This window comes from Aythya ferina (genome assembly GCF_964211825.1).
Source record: "Aythya ferina genome assembly, chromosome: 7".
NCBI lineage: Eukaryota > Metazoa > Chordata > Aves > Anseriformes > Anatidae > Aythya > Aythya ferina.
The window spans coordinates 31,698,572-31,713,540 of NC_140302.1; the positions used below are offsets into that span (position 1 = coordinate 31,698,572).

General features: G+C 42.3%; 1 protein-coding gene across 1 annotated transcript in view; it reads right to left on the bottom strand.

Annotated features, from left to right (window-relative positions):
- Positions 1–1,657: 1,657 nt before the first annotated feature.
- EIF3A (eukaryotic translation initiation factor 3 subunit A) overlaps positions 1,658–14,969 on the bottom strand; it is a 32,600-nt gene continuing 19,288 nt past the window's right edge. The window contains exons 14-22 of the mRNA XM_084524922.1: positions 14,636–14,749; positions 14,246–14,368; positions 13,446–13,599; positions 12,284–12,468; positions 10,606–10,697; positions 6,397–7,214; positions 4,879–5,053; positions 4,294–4,463; positions 1,658–2,936 (exon numbers count right to left, since the gene is read on the bottom strand). Of these exons, the coding sequence (XP_084381048.1) occupies positions 2,695–2,936; positions 4,294–4,463; positions 4,879–5,053; positions 6,397–7,214; positions 10,606–10,697; positions 12,284–12,468; positions 13,446–13,599; positions 14,246–14,368; positions 14,636–14,749 (2,073 nt within the window). The 3' untranslated portion in view covers positions 1,658–2,694. The remainder of the gene's footprint in view (positions 2,937–4,293; positions 4,464–4,878; positions 5,054–6,396; positions 7,215–10,605; positions 10,698–12,283; positions 12,469–13,445; positions 13,600–14,245; positions 14,369–14,635; positions 14,750–14,969) is intronic.

Here is a 14,969-nt window from a genome sequence, read left to right on the forward strand (position 1 = left end):
CTCTGGGCCAATGGTGGAAAACTAACAAAGCTGAAATTGCAGCAAGGGACTTTTGGATTAGCAAGAAGTGGAACGGCTTGCAGAATCCCCATCCTGCTGCAACTAAATGCGTTGAGTTGCGAAGAGCAGGAGCGGTAACTGTGCTGAGCCTTTTGGTTAGAGCTGGGCCAGTCCTGGCAAACTTCTGCCACAGCAGTTGGTGTTCTGAAATGATCAAGCAGTAAAACAAATGCATGGGCATGGCTGTGTAGCTCACATCTTGCAGATCTCTTGAGCTGCCTGGTCTTGCCAGCACACATACCTAGAATTCTTACATGCTCAAAGAACTTAAAAACACATCCTGGAAGTTTTTCTGGTGCAGTGGCCATCGACTACATTCATGCCCATGCAAATATGGCTGTTGGGATGCAACAAACATACAACTGGAGGTGGAACCGCTATAACTCTCTGATGACTGGAGGCAAATTCGTGTTCAAAAAAGGCCAAAGGGACCATCAGAGATGCTGTTGGCCGGGTGATGTGGCTTCAGTTCGTTGGAAAACTCCTGAAGTCATCTCAGAGCTGCTTTTGGGGCACATGAAGGATGAAGTGACTGGAAGGAGTCAGCATGGACTTAACCCAATGCCCAACTTGGCTGTTTTCTGCAATAAAACATCTGGTTTTGTGGATGAGGGGAAGTGCAGAGGATGTTGTTTGGGCTGGCCTTGCAAGGTTTTCATCAGTCCCATGTGATGCTGGGGTGTTCCAGCCTTGGGCTCTGCTGGCAGGCTGGGAGCTGCGCCCCTCTACTCAGCACTCCTCAGCGTGGCTGCTGCCTCCAGTTTGTGTGCACACAAGGAAGATGCGGCCAAACTGGAGCACACGCAGCTGAGGGCAACAAGAGCACCAGGGGCTGGGGCAGGCTGGAGACTGGAAAGTTTTGGGGAACCTTTCCAGGGGTCTGCCAGTACCCACTAGGCAGTTTTGCAATCAGGCTTTTCACTGCCGTGTAGGAGAGGAAGGTGAGAGGCATCAGGTAGAAGCTGGACAAAAACGAAGCTTTTTCACTGTGGGAACAGTCGTGCATTAGAAGAGGTTGCCCTGAAAGGTTGTGCACGCTCCATCCTGGGAGCTTTTCAGGCCAGGCCAAACATGGTTCTGCCTAATGCAATCTGACCTCACTGCAAGAGGGTGGCCCCTCCTAGAGTCCCTTTTAACAGCTGTCACTCTGCAATTCTTGCTCCAGTGCAAGTACAGCAACAGGTAGCTCAACAGTGGCCCTGGGACCCCTTAACTGCATGCAGCACACAAAAAAGTTTATAAAACATCACAGCTCTGAAGGAATCCTGGCAGTCAGCAAACCAAGGAAGTGACAGGCTCCAATGGCACAAGCAGCTGGCCCTCAGATTAGGTGACAATGAGAACAAGTTTGTCCTGAGCAGTAAATGGAAGCTGGAAAGTCTAAAAAGGGTGGAAAAACGGTAAGAAGAGAAACATTGTAACTTTTGTTCACATATACTACAATTAAATAAGGTTTAACTAGCCCAGGTCCTCTCACTTTCTCCTTCAGACAGTACAAAACCAGATATGCATACAAAAAAAAAAAAAAAGTTAAACTGCTGTTTGGCATTAAAATACAATGTGGGAAGTTACTAAAAAGTCAAGACACTGTAGAAGCTAATTCCATAAGTTGTTTATTTATCATCGAAGAAACACACAGCAGCAAGTTCTGTGCTGGCTTCAGTATGACCAGATAGTAACTGTTGATCTGCATCCCAAAATTGAAGTCAACACAGCCATTACTACAAATCACTTCTTTTGAAAGGGAAAGAATTTACCCTGAAGACAAAGAATTGGGGAAAAAATTCAACAACTTCTCCAAAACCACACATTTTAAATATGACAATATTTATAAATCCTTGAAAGGCATGAGTTATCCAGTAATGGAAAAGCAGTTGTGCTATTGGCAACAGAAAATACATCGCAATATGCTTACCAAAACACTTAAATCGTAGAAGCTTTAAGTTCTGTGGTTGTACACTGCAGCAGTATATGGTACTGGAACAATGACTGCAACGTGGCTTCATGTAATGTATTCAAGTAAATCTACAGGAAATATCCCAGTGTAGCTAATGCTCATGTTTGTTGTATTTAATTCCAATTTGAACATACTGAATTTAGGTAATAAAATGTGACTCTCACACTGCCTGCCCTCAAAGATCCCTATTGTAAGATGAGGGGGGTTGTATTTCCCCCCCCTTGTTTTTTTTTTCTAATTATGGCAATTGATCTAGCTCTGCTTTTTCAGTAATTGCACTGTGTGAACAGAGGTGGTTTCATATGCTTGTTCGGTGATGACAATACCCCATTCCGAATTAAGAAAGACTAAAAATAAAAAGGTCAGCTTGTTTTGGTGCAAGATAGAAGCAGTACTCAAGACAGCTGTTGGGCTTGCTTCTTTTTATTTTAGCAACAAATGATCCATGAAATAAGCATCATTTGAAATTTCAAAAACTGGCATTCAATTTCCAACCTTCTGCTGTGAGTTTTGTGCATGATCAATCTATATGAGTAAGTAATTCAAGCTCATGCTTTCATGTTACCTCAAAACATTTGTTAAAGAATTCCAATTCAGAATGTTTATAAGCACAAATATAATCTGTGGATTCAATCAAATCAAAGCTAAAACATTGGTTAAACTGTTTTGATATCCACTTAACGTCGTACAGTGGTCCACCCTTCTTCGTCTGTCTCATTTTTAGTACGACGAACAGGCTCACGCTCCTTTTCTGTTTTCCAGGAGCCCTTCTCCTTCTCCCCATCTCTTTCTCGATCTTTTGATGCTGCTGGGGAAGCAGCAGCTGGAGCAGCAGCAGGAGCAGGAGCTGATCGCCGAACTGCTTCACGTTCTTCTCCACGTTCTTCTCTCCTATCATCAGCACGCCGCCACGAGCTTGCTGCAAGTACAAGAGACAATAAAACAACCTTTGTCACATTCAACCAGCAGCCTACAAGAGTTTAAACAAACAAGCCTCGCACTGACAGTCTGATTTACTGATTCTCAATCTTGCCAAGAGCTAATATGAAGATGACAGCCAAATGCACAGCTTAATTTTATAGTGAAGTAACGGCCCGGAACTACTCAAGCCTCTTTCTCGATTCAGGATTGCTGTGAGCAACCGAAGTGTCATCTTTAAAACACTAACTGCAATAAGAATGTTCTATTGATGGACGTGGTTTTATAATGTAAAAATACATGCTTATATTATCAGAATTAAAAGCACAAAAGCATCTCCTTAGAAATGACTGAACCCTGCAAACAGAAAATTCCTGACTGAAAGCAGTTGTGGAAATCTTTAGGTGTCTCCGAAGACAGCACCTTGCTGTTCCGCCTACTGAAACCAGAGGTAGACACTGGATTACACAACCCCACTGACGATGGCCTTCAGCGTTCTTCACTACGTGAAGAATTCTTCACTTCCACCAAAAGGAGTTTCAAAATTCTAACCCAGCTGCGTACGAACAAAGCTGTCAAATACCAAACCAGACATTCCAACAACGAAACAGTTCTTGATATATTTTTTACATGAAGTATCTTCTCCCTGAGAGCCCTCAGCCCTTCCGCCGGCTGGCAGCCCCGTACATGTTGTGCTCCAGTTTGCTCTCTGAGATCGGCTGCACGACAGCGCCCGTGTCCGGGGAGCACCAACACTCAGGGCGGAAACCAAACGAGCTTCTGAACGGGACAAGTCCAGCACTGGAAGATGTGGTATATCAGCCTAAATGTCTTTGCTGTTACTCTTTTTATTTCTTCCAGGCAGCAGCAAAGTATAAATGAACATATATAATTAAACCTGGTTAATGTACATAATTAAAATAGGTTATTCATAAAAAAATAAATATCATTAATGGTGTGAAACCCGTAAGGCCTTATTTGCAAATATTTTCCTCATTTTTGAGAAAGGAGCCAGGAATGTTTTCTGGGACATCTATCTTGATAGTTAAACTACAAGGATTTAATTCACCCCTAACATAACGCTGCTCTGCTAACTGCAAACTTCAGACATTCTTATCCTTCTACTGCAGATGCAAACTGCTACTATGATAGCAGAAAGCAGGAAGAAAAATAAGAAACAAAGATTCACAGGAAAGTTCTCAACACACTAAAGCTTCTTTCCATTACCTTTTTATGTAAAAAGAGCTTAAGTGGCTGAAAATAAAACTTACTCCTATTTTCCCACGTCCTAGCACTGCCAGAGTAACGTGAAGGACCTGTAATAAACATGAGCCTTTAGAACGATAAAGCAAACGTACGTTCTTCACGGTCAGATCTGAGTGGTGGTCCTCTTCTGGGGGGTAGATCTCTGTCATCAGCACGGCGATCTCGCATGTCACGGCCACCTCTGTCCCATTCTTCACGACGACTTGAATCCCTCCAGCTAGAGTTCTCCTCAGCTGGTCCTCTTCTCCAACCAGCGTCATCCCTGTTGCCATTCAAAACATATGACTAACCATTAGCATTTTACCTTTGCTGCAGAAAGAAGCGATAATAAATCACAACGCATTTTCAGGCCTGCAGGTCTCTATTTAATATACTGACTTCCAAAATCTTTTCTCTTTTTCTGGAGCCTAGCATGAAATTGTCTTAATGTACAGGGGGAAAAATATTTGAAAGTAGTGACACATCTGGGATTCATTCTGTAAACTGTTAGCATCTTAAGAACCAAAAGCCCCAGAATGCCACTATCCATTTATTGCCTTAAAGCACTTCATTTCATACAACCTAGACACTGCTCCTCTCATTACGTGATACTCCATTATTTCTTAAACAGAAAGGCACTTTTTTTGTTTTTTAAAAAAGAAAATCATTCAACAAGTGTTTAAACAAAGGAGTCAAACCTGGGACGCCTGAAACGATCATCTCGATCAAAATCCCTCTCTCTGTCGAATTCACGGTCCTTCTCGTTTTCATCGCGGTCCTTGTCTCTGTCCCACTCGCGGTCTCCGGGGGGCCTGGAGTCTCGGGGAGGCCCCCAGCTGTCCTCACGCGCCTTTTCGCGCTCTCTCCATCCCCCTGTAGGCAACAGTCAGAGGAACTGTGAGTGACCGACCTCCGGTCCCTGACCATAGGCAAAGAACCGTTTACTTCCCACACAGAAACTGCTGATCAAGTTTTGATCACCTGAGCATCCTACTCGAGATGCTTGTCAGAAGCGTGCACTTCTGAGTAGGAAGCGCTGACAAAGCAGCGTAGAAACTGCTTTATTTAAAGGCACCAACAAATACCTCACACCAGGACTGCCTGTGTCAAGTTTAACACAGAGCTGAACACACCCTGTGTTTTCTGGCTGAGAAATGCCATCCCCTCAAAGGTCCCGTGCAAAGCAAGTAGAGGAAGAAGGAAACGGGATGGTTCAGACTGCAGGCTGCTTCCTCAAAATGCACAGCCGAGATGATTTTAGGCAAACAATCTGTAAGAACTTACTGCTTTTTAAAGCACTCCTTTAAAATGACTGTCATTCCCTACGTACCTACACAGTGCACTCTGAACTACTGTTCAGTTACTCATGAATGAGAGTTCTTTATTACACAGCCTTCTTTAAGAAAATGGGAAGAAGGAGAAAGCTATTGGAGTGCAAATATCACAACTTATGCTAATTTTGCTACTAGCTTGAATTACAGAATTAATGCCTGCTTTAGAGAGTTGATGTGGCAGCTGTAAATATTTAAGTCTGAATAAAAAGAACCAGGAAATCAGTCAAAAAATCACATTCAACCATCATCAACAGTTCTGAACAGAATCAGGAAGGAGGTGTAGCAGTCACCACCCGCACGACTTCAACTAGAAATAAATCATCCAAGAACAGGGCAGCAGGGTAACACAGGTCAGAAGGTCAGCTAGTCAGAACTGCTGCTCAGAGAGGGATTTTCAAAAAAGGTATACACAAAAGCAAAAAATAAAGGAATGGTAGGAACTGGAATAGTTTTGTACACTAAAAAATAACAACCTTATCAAACCCAGGCCCACCGGAATCATGCATCAAAACCCTTCCTAGCAGGTTATTTTCAGCCAGGGTAGGGAAAGAGACCAAGGCATGCTCATCTAGTGATGTTTCTCTCCCATCACAGCATTAAACTTGTGTGTTTTGTTTCTGCATATGGTAAATACCAGCATTACTATGTGACCTTAAGTTATCTTCGAGGTGAGCAATAAACGCTGCTGCATTTTGCTGTGTGTGCTTTGTTTGTTTGCTTAATTCAGCCGAACGAAAAGGATTGATTACACCAAGTGAAGGAGCGTTCATATTTGTGCAATTACTACAGATGTTTTCAGAGATGTTTCCCCTCTGGCACCCCCGCTATCGGCTGGCTTAGTGCGTGCTTTGGCGGAAAGATTATCTTACGAGGCTATTTTACCTGGTTTCCCAAATGGCCTCCAGGGACCTGGCCTGGAATCCTCGCTGCTGCGCCACGGCCCCCGGTCATCATCTCTCCTGGACAGCCTGTCGTCGTCCGCGCTGCGCCAGGGCCCCCTGTCATCATCCAGCCCACGCCGGGGACCCCGGTCATCATCCAGCCCGCGCCTGGGACCCCGGTCATCATCCGCAGCCCTCCAGCTGCCCCTGTCGTCGTCCAGCCCACGCCTGGGCGGCCGGTCATCATCCAGCGCCCTCCGGGGTGGCCGGTCGTCATCCAGCCCGCGCCTGGGTCCTCTGTCGTCGTCTGCGGCACGCCAGCTGCCTCTGTCGTCATCCAGGCCACGCCGGGGCGGCCGGTCATCATCCAGAGCGCGTCGCGGTGGCCGGTCGTCGTCCAGCCCGCGCCGGGGAGGCCGGTCGTCGTCCAGAGCACGCCGGGGAGGCCGGTCGTCGTCCAGCCCGCGCCTGGGCCCCCTGTCGTCATCTGCGGCTCGCCAGCTGCCTCTGTCGTCATCCAAAGCGCGTCGGGGCGGTCTGTCGTCATCCAGAGCACGCCTAGGTGGCCTGTCCTCATCCAAACCGCGCCGGGGCGGCCTGTCCTCATCCCCTTCGCGCCGAGGTGGCCTCTCTTCATCCCCCTCGCGCCGAGGCGGCCTGTCCTCGCTCGGCTCCACCGAAGGACGGTCCTTCTCTTCTGCAGCTCCTCGCCGGGGCAGATCGTCCCCTCGTCGGGGCAGGTCATCCCCCCGCCGGGGCAGCTCGTCCCCCCGTCGGAAAGGTCTGTCATCATCTCTCGCTTCTCCTCGACGCCAATCTCTACAAAACCACAAGGGATAAGCAAGTAGAAAGTGACATCTAGAAGATGGTTTTAAGTTTTGGAAGAATAAGGGAGGATACAACTACTATTGAGCTGTGAGATAAAAACAAGAAAGTATTAATTTCCATTTAGACTCCTATTGGATAATTTCCTCCTCTAAAAAACCTGCGGATTATTTTGAAGTAATAGATATGTAGATAAATGTTTATAAAGTTCCTACGAACAAATATTTAATTCATTCATTCATACCTAGGTTCTGTTTCAGGGTTTTTATTTAAAAGAAAATAAAAAACACTTTTTAAATCCTATGACTTTTAAATTATTACTAATTTTCCCTCAGAGGCTGGTGAGGCACTGGCACAAGCTGCCCCATCCCTGGAGGTGCCCAAGGCCAGGCTGGATGGGGCTTTGGGCAGCCTGGGCTGTGGGAGGTGTTCCTGCCATGGCAGGGGTTGGAACTGGGTGGGCTTTGAGGTCCCTTCCAACTCAAACCATTCTGGGATTCTTTGATAATCTCATTTTTAAACTATCATTTGCCAATGGAACGACTCCTCTGTTTTTAGATTTTTCCCCTCATGTGACAATTTTAGAGTTCCTATTTCAGCTTCCATCCTTTCCTGCTTGGAACTTTCACAACTCCCACTTGCAAAGTTTACTGAAACTGAGCCAAACAGCATTGGATAAGCAAAACACAGAACGTGTGAAACCTGCCTGCACGATACTCCACCGGAGACATCTCAGAGAAACAACAACCAGGGATGCGTTAATATAAAGAACGTAACAGAATGGCACTGGTAGCAATGCAATCTAGTTTCCACCATATACGCCGTGTTTCAGCAGCCTCCAGAAGTGCTATACGCAGAGATCTTCCTGAGCTGGGAGCATGCCGACAGCTTTTCCAAATCAGACAGAAATGTACTGGGAAAGTTCACACCGGAGTGCCTACCGCTGCTACAGGTTCCTAACTTCTTGTTGTTGTTGCTTCTCTTAACTCAGCCACAAACAGCAGAGCCATGAGGTCAGCTCTCCTTTTCTATGTACTTTGGCTTAATACCACTATCAGCAAATGCTTACGTGCTTCTAGACAAGAAGTAACTCGAAGGAGCTGTGCTGAGGTCTGGCAGCCAGCAGCACTGCCCTGCCCCTCTCAGCGTCTCCGTTAGCTCCACGTACATTACGTCTGCGTTAGCTGCCAGTTCATTGTTCCAGCAAATGCCCAGTTCCTCAGAGCACTGCAAGGATTTTCTGCGATCTAGAGAGAAAACGAGGCACCACCCTAACGTGACTTTTTTTTGCTAAAACAACCAGATTTTAGTTAACTCCTACATAGTACTTTAACTCCTACATAGGAAATGTTAACATCATCTTTCCCAACTACAACATTAGGAATATTTTTATATTGACAATGACTTTCTTCTCTCCCTTACAAAACTTTGTATCTACCACAGCAAGACCAGTAATTTTATTTCCCTCTCTTGCTTCTTACAGCTACCTACCGTTCTTGCACACTGACAGATCAATGTCACTACTTCCAGTCTAGTTGTGAAGAAGCCAGTGCTGTCCCAGAGACACACAGCGTTATATATCACAACACAGCCGCTAGTTGTCTGAGACAGCCAGTCCTTGCTGACCTCTTCTCTATTTCTGTCATCTGGTTTTGCTTGTAACCAGTCACGGTTTGGAAAAGACCAAGAGCACTGAAACGTGCCCATCACCTGGAATGCAGCGCTCTGGGGGTGGCTGCACAGGGCAGCTGGCTGCTCGACTGCCAGGACCTGTGTGCTCGTTTTGCAGACAACTTTTAGCTGCAGATTAAATCTCATTCCCTGTCCTCTATGCCTCTGCCTTCATCACTTGATAAATATTTTGGAATTACGTTATTCAATTACAGCTAGGTTTGTCCTATGTTTGTATCCAACACGTTTTCCTTTTAGGGCTAAACTCCAACTGAATTTCTTTGAGGGGTTTCTAAAGAATGCAGAATTACACCTTCTGCAGTTATGCTTGAGTATTGCCATTTATTTTTGTTAGCTTTCTAAGCTGGGAAAAAGGAAATAACTGAGAAACATTCCATTTTACTTAAAATTCCATAGAGATGATTTAAATTCTTTTCAGTATTTTAGTGAAAGGCAAAAGGAAACCCATAGTATGCTTAATTTTTCCTCCTCAGCAGCCACTGAGCTCAATTTGGGTGGAAGCTGAGTAATAATAAAGATAACACTTCTTCAGAAAAACCTGAATATATGATTGGAAAATGAATGTGTCACCAGCATCGTTCTGCTGTGAAAAAAAATGTATCACACTGAAGCATATAAACAGATGCATTAAACATTTATGCAAGTAGTTAAATGCTTCACCTGAGAGTTTCATCCCGTTTTTGATTTTGTGATTGGAGAAAAAGGGAACTGCTACCAAGAAGGGCAGCACAGCTTTTAAAGAAAGCATGAAACGCTATCTTGGTTATCAAAAGATGATACTCTTCCAATACGTTAAAATAAATTACTGGAGAGGGAAACAGTAAATTGGTTTCCTTCCACTGCACTCAGGGTAAGCTGCAATGGATTGAAATTGCTGCACCAGAACTTAAGGTTAGACATTTATAAATATCTAATCTGTAAGGCTAATTAAGCAATAAAACATACTGCCAATCAGAGCAGTGGTATTTTCATCTGCACAGGCTTTTTAAAAACAATTAGCTGTGCATCATCAGAAATAGTTCACACACAAATCATCCTCTTGCAGAGCAGAATGATGAACAAATTTTAAAGACCCTTTCTTCTAAAACCATATAAACAGTCTTCATTATCACTGAATATATCCAAAACACCTAAAAAGCAAAGATGTGAACAAACACCGAAAAAAAGGTGTGAAGTACTTTCAGAATATTCTTCCTACCGAAAACCTTCCTTCTCTGTTCAACACAGTCTTTCAGGACTTAGTTTCAGTTTATGGCACATTTTTGCTCTGTGAGCCATTCTGGGACTTGAATGGCTTTCAAGACACTGAATTTTGACTCTTACCTTTCTTAAAATATTTTCATCAGCTTTCTAAATGGAAAATCTCAAACAGTTCCATTGTCCAGGAACTCTGTACCTGTTCGTTATCCTTCCCTGATCTGTACTTGTACAACTGACACCAATATCTGAGTGGGACGCAACATTTTAAATTAAACAAGAAACCAAGTAAGCAAATTTATCAGGTGCAGAAGGCCTTCAGCCAGCCTCCAGACATCTAACCTAAGCAAAAGAGGAATGTTATCTGAATCAGTTCCAAGATAAAATCTCCCATTTCAACATTCTTACAAAGCAATCAGAGGGTAACTTGCAGAAATGTAAAGGCATTCAGCTCGTGCAGCGTTAGTAGTACCAACAAAAGGAGCCCACTAATTACCTTTCCACTGGAGCTCGTCGCCATTCGGATTCTGTCTCACCACCTCTTCTCCAGGAGCTTTCAGACTCTCCTCTATCACCCCAACGAGATTCCTGTATATATAAAAGAAAATTAGGAACATCATCTTATATACTTTAGAATAAAGATTTTCAGCATATACATTACTCCATTCAGAGCATGCTGTGCCATTAAAAGCTCAGCTGTTACGCTGTAGGGAATACTAAACTATCAGCAGGTTAAGCACCTGAAGTATGGTCTTAACCAACTATGTTGTTTATGGCTGTTTGAAAACATGATCCCTTTGTGCCACGCATTTTACTAACAGGGTAGGATGCGTGTAAAGTTAATACACTGAAAAGTTTATAAACAGGCCTACGAATGACAGCTTCAGCGAGCCATGGCTACGAGCTGATGACACAAAGATATAACAATTTCACTTTCTTGCTGTGTTACAGCAGTAGAAATGATTTTTTTTTTTTTTAATTTTTGTTTTGTGCTTTCTAATCACATCAGAAAATGTGACAGAATAAACTGTAAGCAATATGCAGCAGAGACCGTTTTATTCTGGCTTTATACAGCACTGAACATGGCGCCTCAAGGCTTTCACGCAAATGCTTAGATACAAGGCAGAGCAATAATTTTATTTATTTGTTTATTAAAGGTAGAGCACACCTCTGCCCATCACCGGGCAAAGAGAATTTAAATTACTTCTTATGGAGATATTTATTCCTAAATTCCACCCTAAGCAGCAAGCTAGGTAAACCGCACAAACTAACATTTCAAATAATCACACATTTAAAACAGGGTATTCCAGTTTGCAACTGCTCTTTGTAAAATGTTTTAATTTGACAAAGTTTATGCTTCAACACGGAGAAAAACAGAAGTAAGGCAAGATCTCACATCCCCTACTCTGAGCATGTATCTAAATGTTTTTGATTATCTTCTGGTGTAAATGATCCCAAGAAACACGGGAGAACAAAGAATTCCAGAACTGCAAGTGGCATTTTTCAAGTGGTACAGATATCTTTCTCAGAACTTGAGTCAGCTTTTCCATATAGTCAAGTGCCCATGGCTAAGAATACCTCTTCTGTGGAAAAATACCACTGACAATACAGTCCATCGGGTAAACAATCATCAAAACAATTTCTACAAGCTCTGACTGCTTGTTTTCACGGTGCTACTCAACGAGGCATTCATTGAACACGGACAATGGCTATGGTGGGTGAAATTTAAAGCTGGCTCTCTTATTGATAAGGATCAAAAAAGTGGGAGTTTAGAAGGCTTGCAGTACAGTTCCATTTCTAAAATCATTAAAGATTTTATCTGCAAAATAACTTTATCTTTGTCTCCCATTGGATTGGGATAATGGCATTCCCCAATACTTATACTTCTAAAAGGGAAGTAACTTTCTTTTTTTTTAATTTTATTGCATAATTCTTTATTCATTCATCAGGTCTTTATTCTTTATTTAGTTTTTGAACAACCTGGTGATTTGGTAGTTTCTTTGCTTTACTTTATTACAGATCCCAGTAAGGAGCTGAAAGGAACACTGATAATTTAACTATTAGTCACTTGTGTCACAACCTATTTTTGTTAACGTCTTATTTTAGCGTTTCCAACTTTTTCCAAATAATCCACAGAAAAAGGAGTCAAAACACACCTGCAAGTATTTACCTACCTTTCTCGAAAATGGGTCATCCAGACCTCTTCGTTCTTCTTCTCGACGACGCTCTCTTTCTTCTATCTCCATTTCTCTTTGACGTTTCTTCTTCTCTAGTTCTTCCAGTTTTTTGACACGCTCTTGGTATTCACGCTGTTCCTGCTCACGTTTCTCCCGCTCTATGCGTTCCTTCTCCTCACGCTCTGCAGAGTTGGAAAAATAAGAACAATGTATTACAAATTATGTTACTTTGCTATATCCAAAGAAAGGTTCCAAAAAACAATCCCTTCCACTTGACTCATTTCCTTTTAAAAATAAAAAATCCAATAAGCATTACACAAGATGTTTTTAACTATATAATCTTTTCTGGAAGTATCCTAATTCCAACGCAACAGGAAAAGAACCCTTAATACATTCATGACCCTGACACCTTGAACAACAGCTACTAGCTAGGATACTAAGAAAAACAGTCCAATATCCACGTTACTTAGATGTACGGACCACAAACGTGCCACCTAAAGTATCAATAACTACATCAAGTATAGCCTTCTTTCTTAGAAGAGGGCAAAGAAAAAGTCAGCTACTGTGATCTTAAGTTTGATATGCAGGACCCCTGCATTTATTTCCTCATTTTTAAATATTGGGTGATCATGAATACGCACTGAAAAAATCTTCGTTGCAATCCAAGTTACAAGTAGGACAGAAATTTACCTCAGGTTACTTATCACCTCTTCTGAAAGCTTTGAAATGGTCTACCAGAGAAAACAGCTCACAAAGCAATTTGCATGAGTCGTTTACAAGTCTTGGGTTCTTGATCTGCCACCAATATTCCCCTTCTGCTCTTTCAGATGTGTTCAAAAAAGGTGTCAGAACGCAAGTTAAATGAGTGAAATCAAAAACTTGATTTTTCATTAGCCTCCCTTTTACTTTATCTCCTCCTTTCTTCATGTCTGAGGGAATCTGAGGGCAGGAAGCACCCATTTGCTTTCGTTTTTCCTTTCCCCTCTGAAGCTCTGCCTTCACCTCTGTGCTGTACAAGCACGCATTCAGGTAAAATGCAAAGGTAAAGTAAGTAACAGCAACTAACAGAGCCTTTACCACTGACTGAAGATTAGAAGACTTCCTCTAATACTGTGGAAACAGAGATATCAGAAAAGAAAATAATATCCTCAAATCATACCTTTAAGCAGCTGTTCTTCTCGTAATCTTTGCTCTTCTTCCTCCTTTTCTCTGTAATAAGTGATGCGTCTTTCTTCTTTACGTTGTTTCTTGCGTTCCTCCAAACGATTACGCCTCTCTTCTGCTAGCCTTTCCTGGAACTGTTTGAGTTTATCCTGAAATACAAAAAACACACTTGAAAACACCAGAATCGTCATGTTTAAGAGGTGGACAATTATACAAATTGTTAAATAAAGTTGTAGAGAAAAATAAACTAACTGCAATGTATTTCTGTTTACCATGTTAAGCTTCTTCTGCAGCAAATTTGGTATAAGGGAATGTACTCCTACTATAAGACAGAGTATGTACAACTTCAGTCCTGTATTTGCATTTAAGGGAAGTAAATACATGACCTGGTTACTGACCTCAGTAAGTTACCTATACCTATAGCAGAGAATCATATACAGTTACTTATACACAGATTTCTTTTTTTTTTCAACCAGTTCTTACTGCAACATAACAAAATAATCAAAGCTACCACTCTCAGAAAATGCAGACTTTTTGAAAAGCAGAGCAAGAAACGAAAGCTATCTTTTAGGTACTCCTTTTCCACATAAGCTGTTTCAGAAGTTGCCGTAAATTTTTAGTAGTAATACCTAGGAATGGGTGCAAGAACAGATATTTTAGTCAAAGCATTAAGTTATTTTATAATTCTGAGCCATTGTAGATTCTAATTTGTGATTTTCATGAAGAATCACTGAGTCATAAGCTGAGCTCCTTGCTTTACAGCAACATTTGATTACAATACCATTTGCCACGTACCTCATAAACTGTTCGTCGTGAGGCTTTGAGCCTGGCTTCAAATAAATCTCTATCCTCCAACATCCTCGAGAGTCTGTTCTTATGCTCAAGGGCTTTCTCACGCTCCAACTGCAAAGTGGTGATCTAAAATAGATAAGAAAAAGTTATGTAGTAAGATTTTACTTCAGATATTTGCATTCAGTCTACCTCAGTTACTACTCAAATTATCTTTTAGACCCAACCCAAAGGAGGCTGCTGCCCACTGGCACAATAAAATGGGAAAGCTAACTCTTAGTTTTTCATACCAACTTTTCCCTTCTTCTCTTGGGTTGAGCCAGGAAAAAGACAGTGCCAAACTTCTATTTTTCATTCGCAGCTAACAGATTTTATCACATGAATAAAAATTCTTACCCTTTCCTCTTCCTGTTGCTCCCACAGCTCCATATCACGTACTCTCTGTTCCTCATAGGCAGTCTTTATTAAAGGAATTTCTTCTAAGCGCTTTGCTCGTTCAAAATAGTCAATCTAAATAAAGATAACATACCTTTAGGATGTCATAATGCAAAGAAACGTGCAACAAAACCATCAACAATCTCCTAAAAAAACAGTATCTGGAAAGTTCTCCAATAAATCTTTGTTAAAAAAAAAAAACACTGGACCAGCTCAAAGCTGCATCTAAACAAACACCTGGCTCAAGCACACGCAACTAAGCACATTCCTATGAAAAAGGATGCAATAGAAGCAG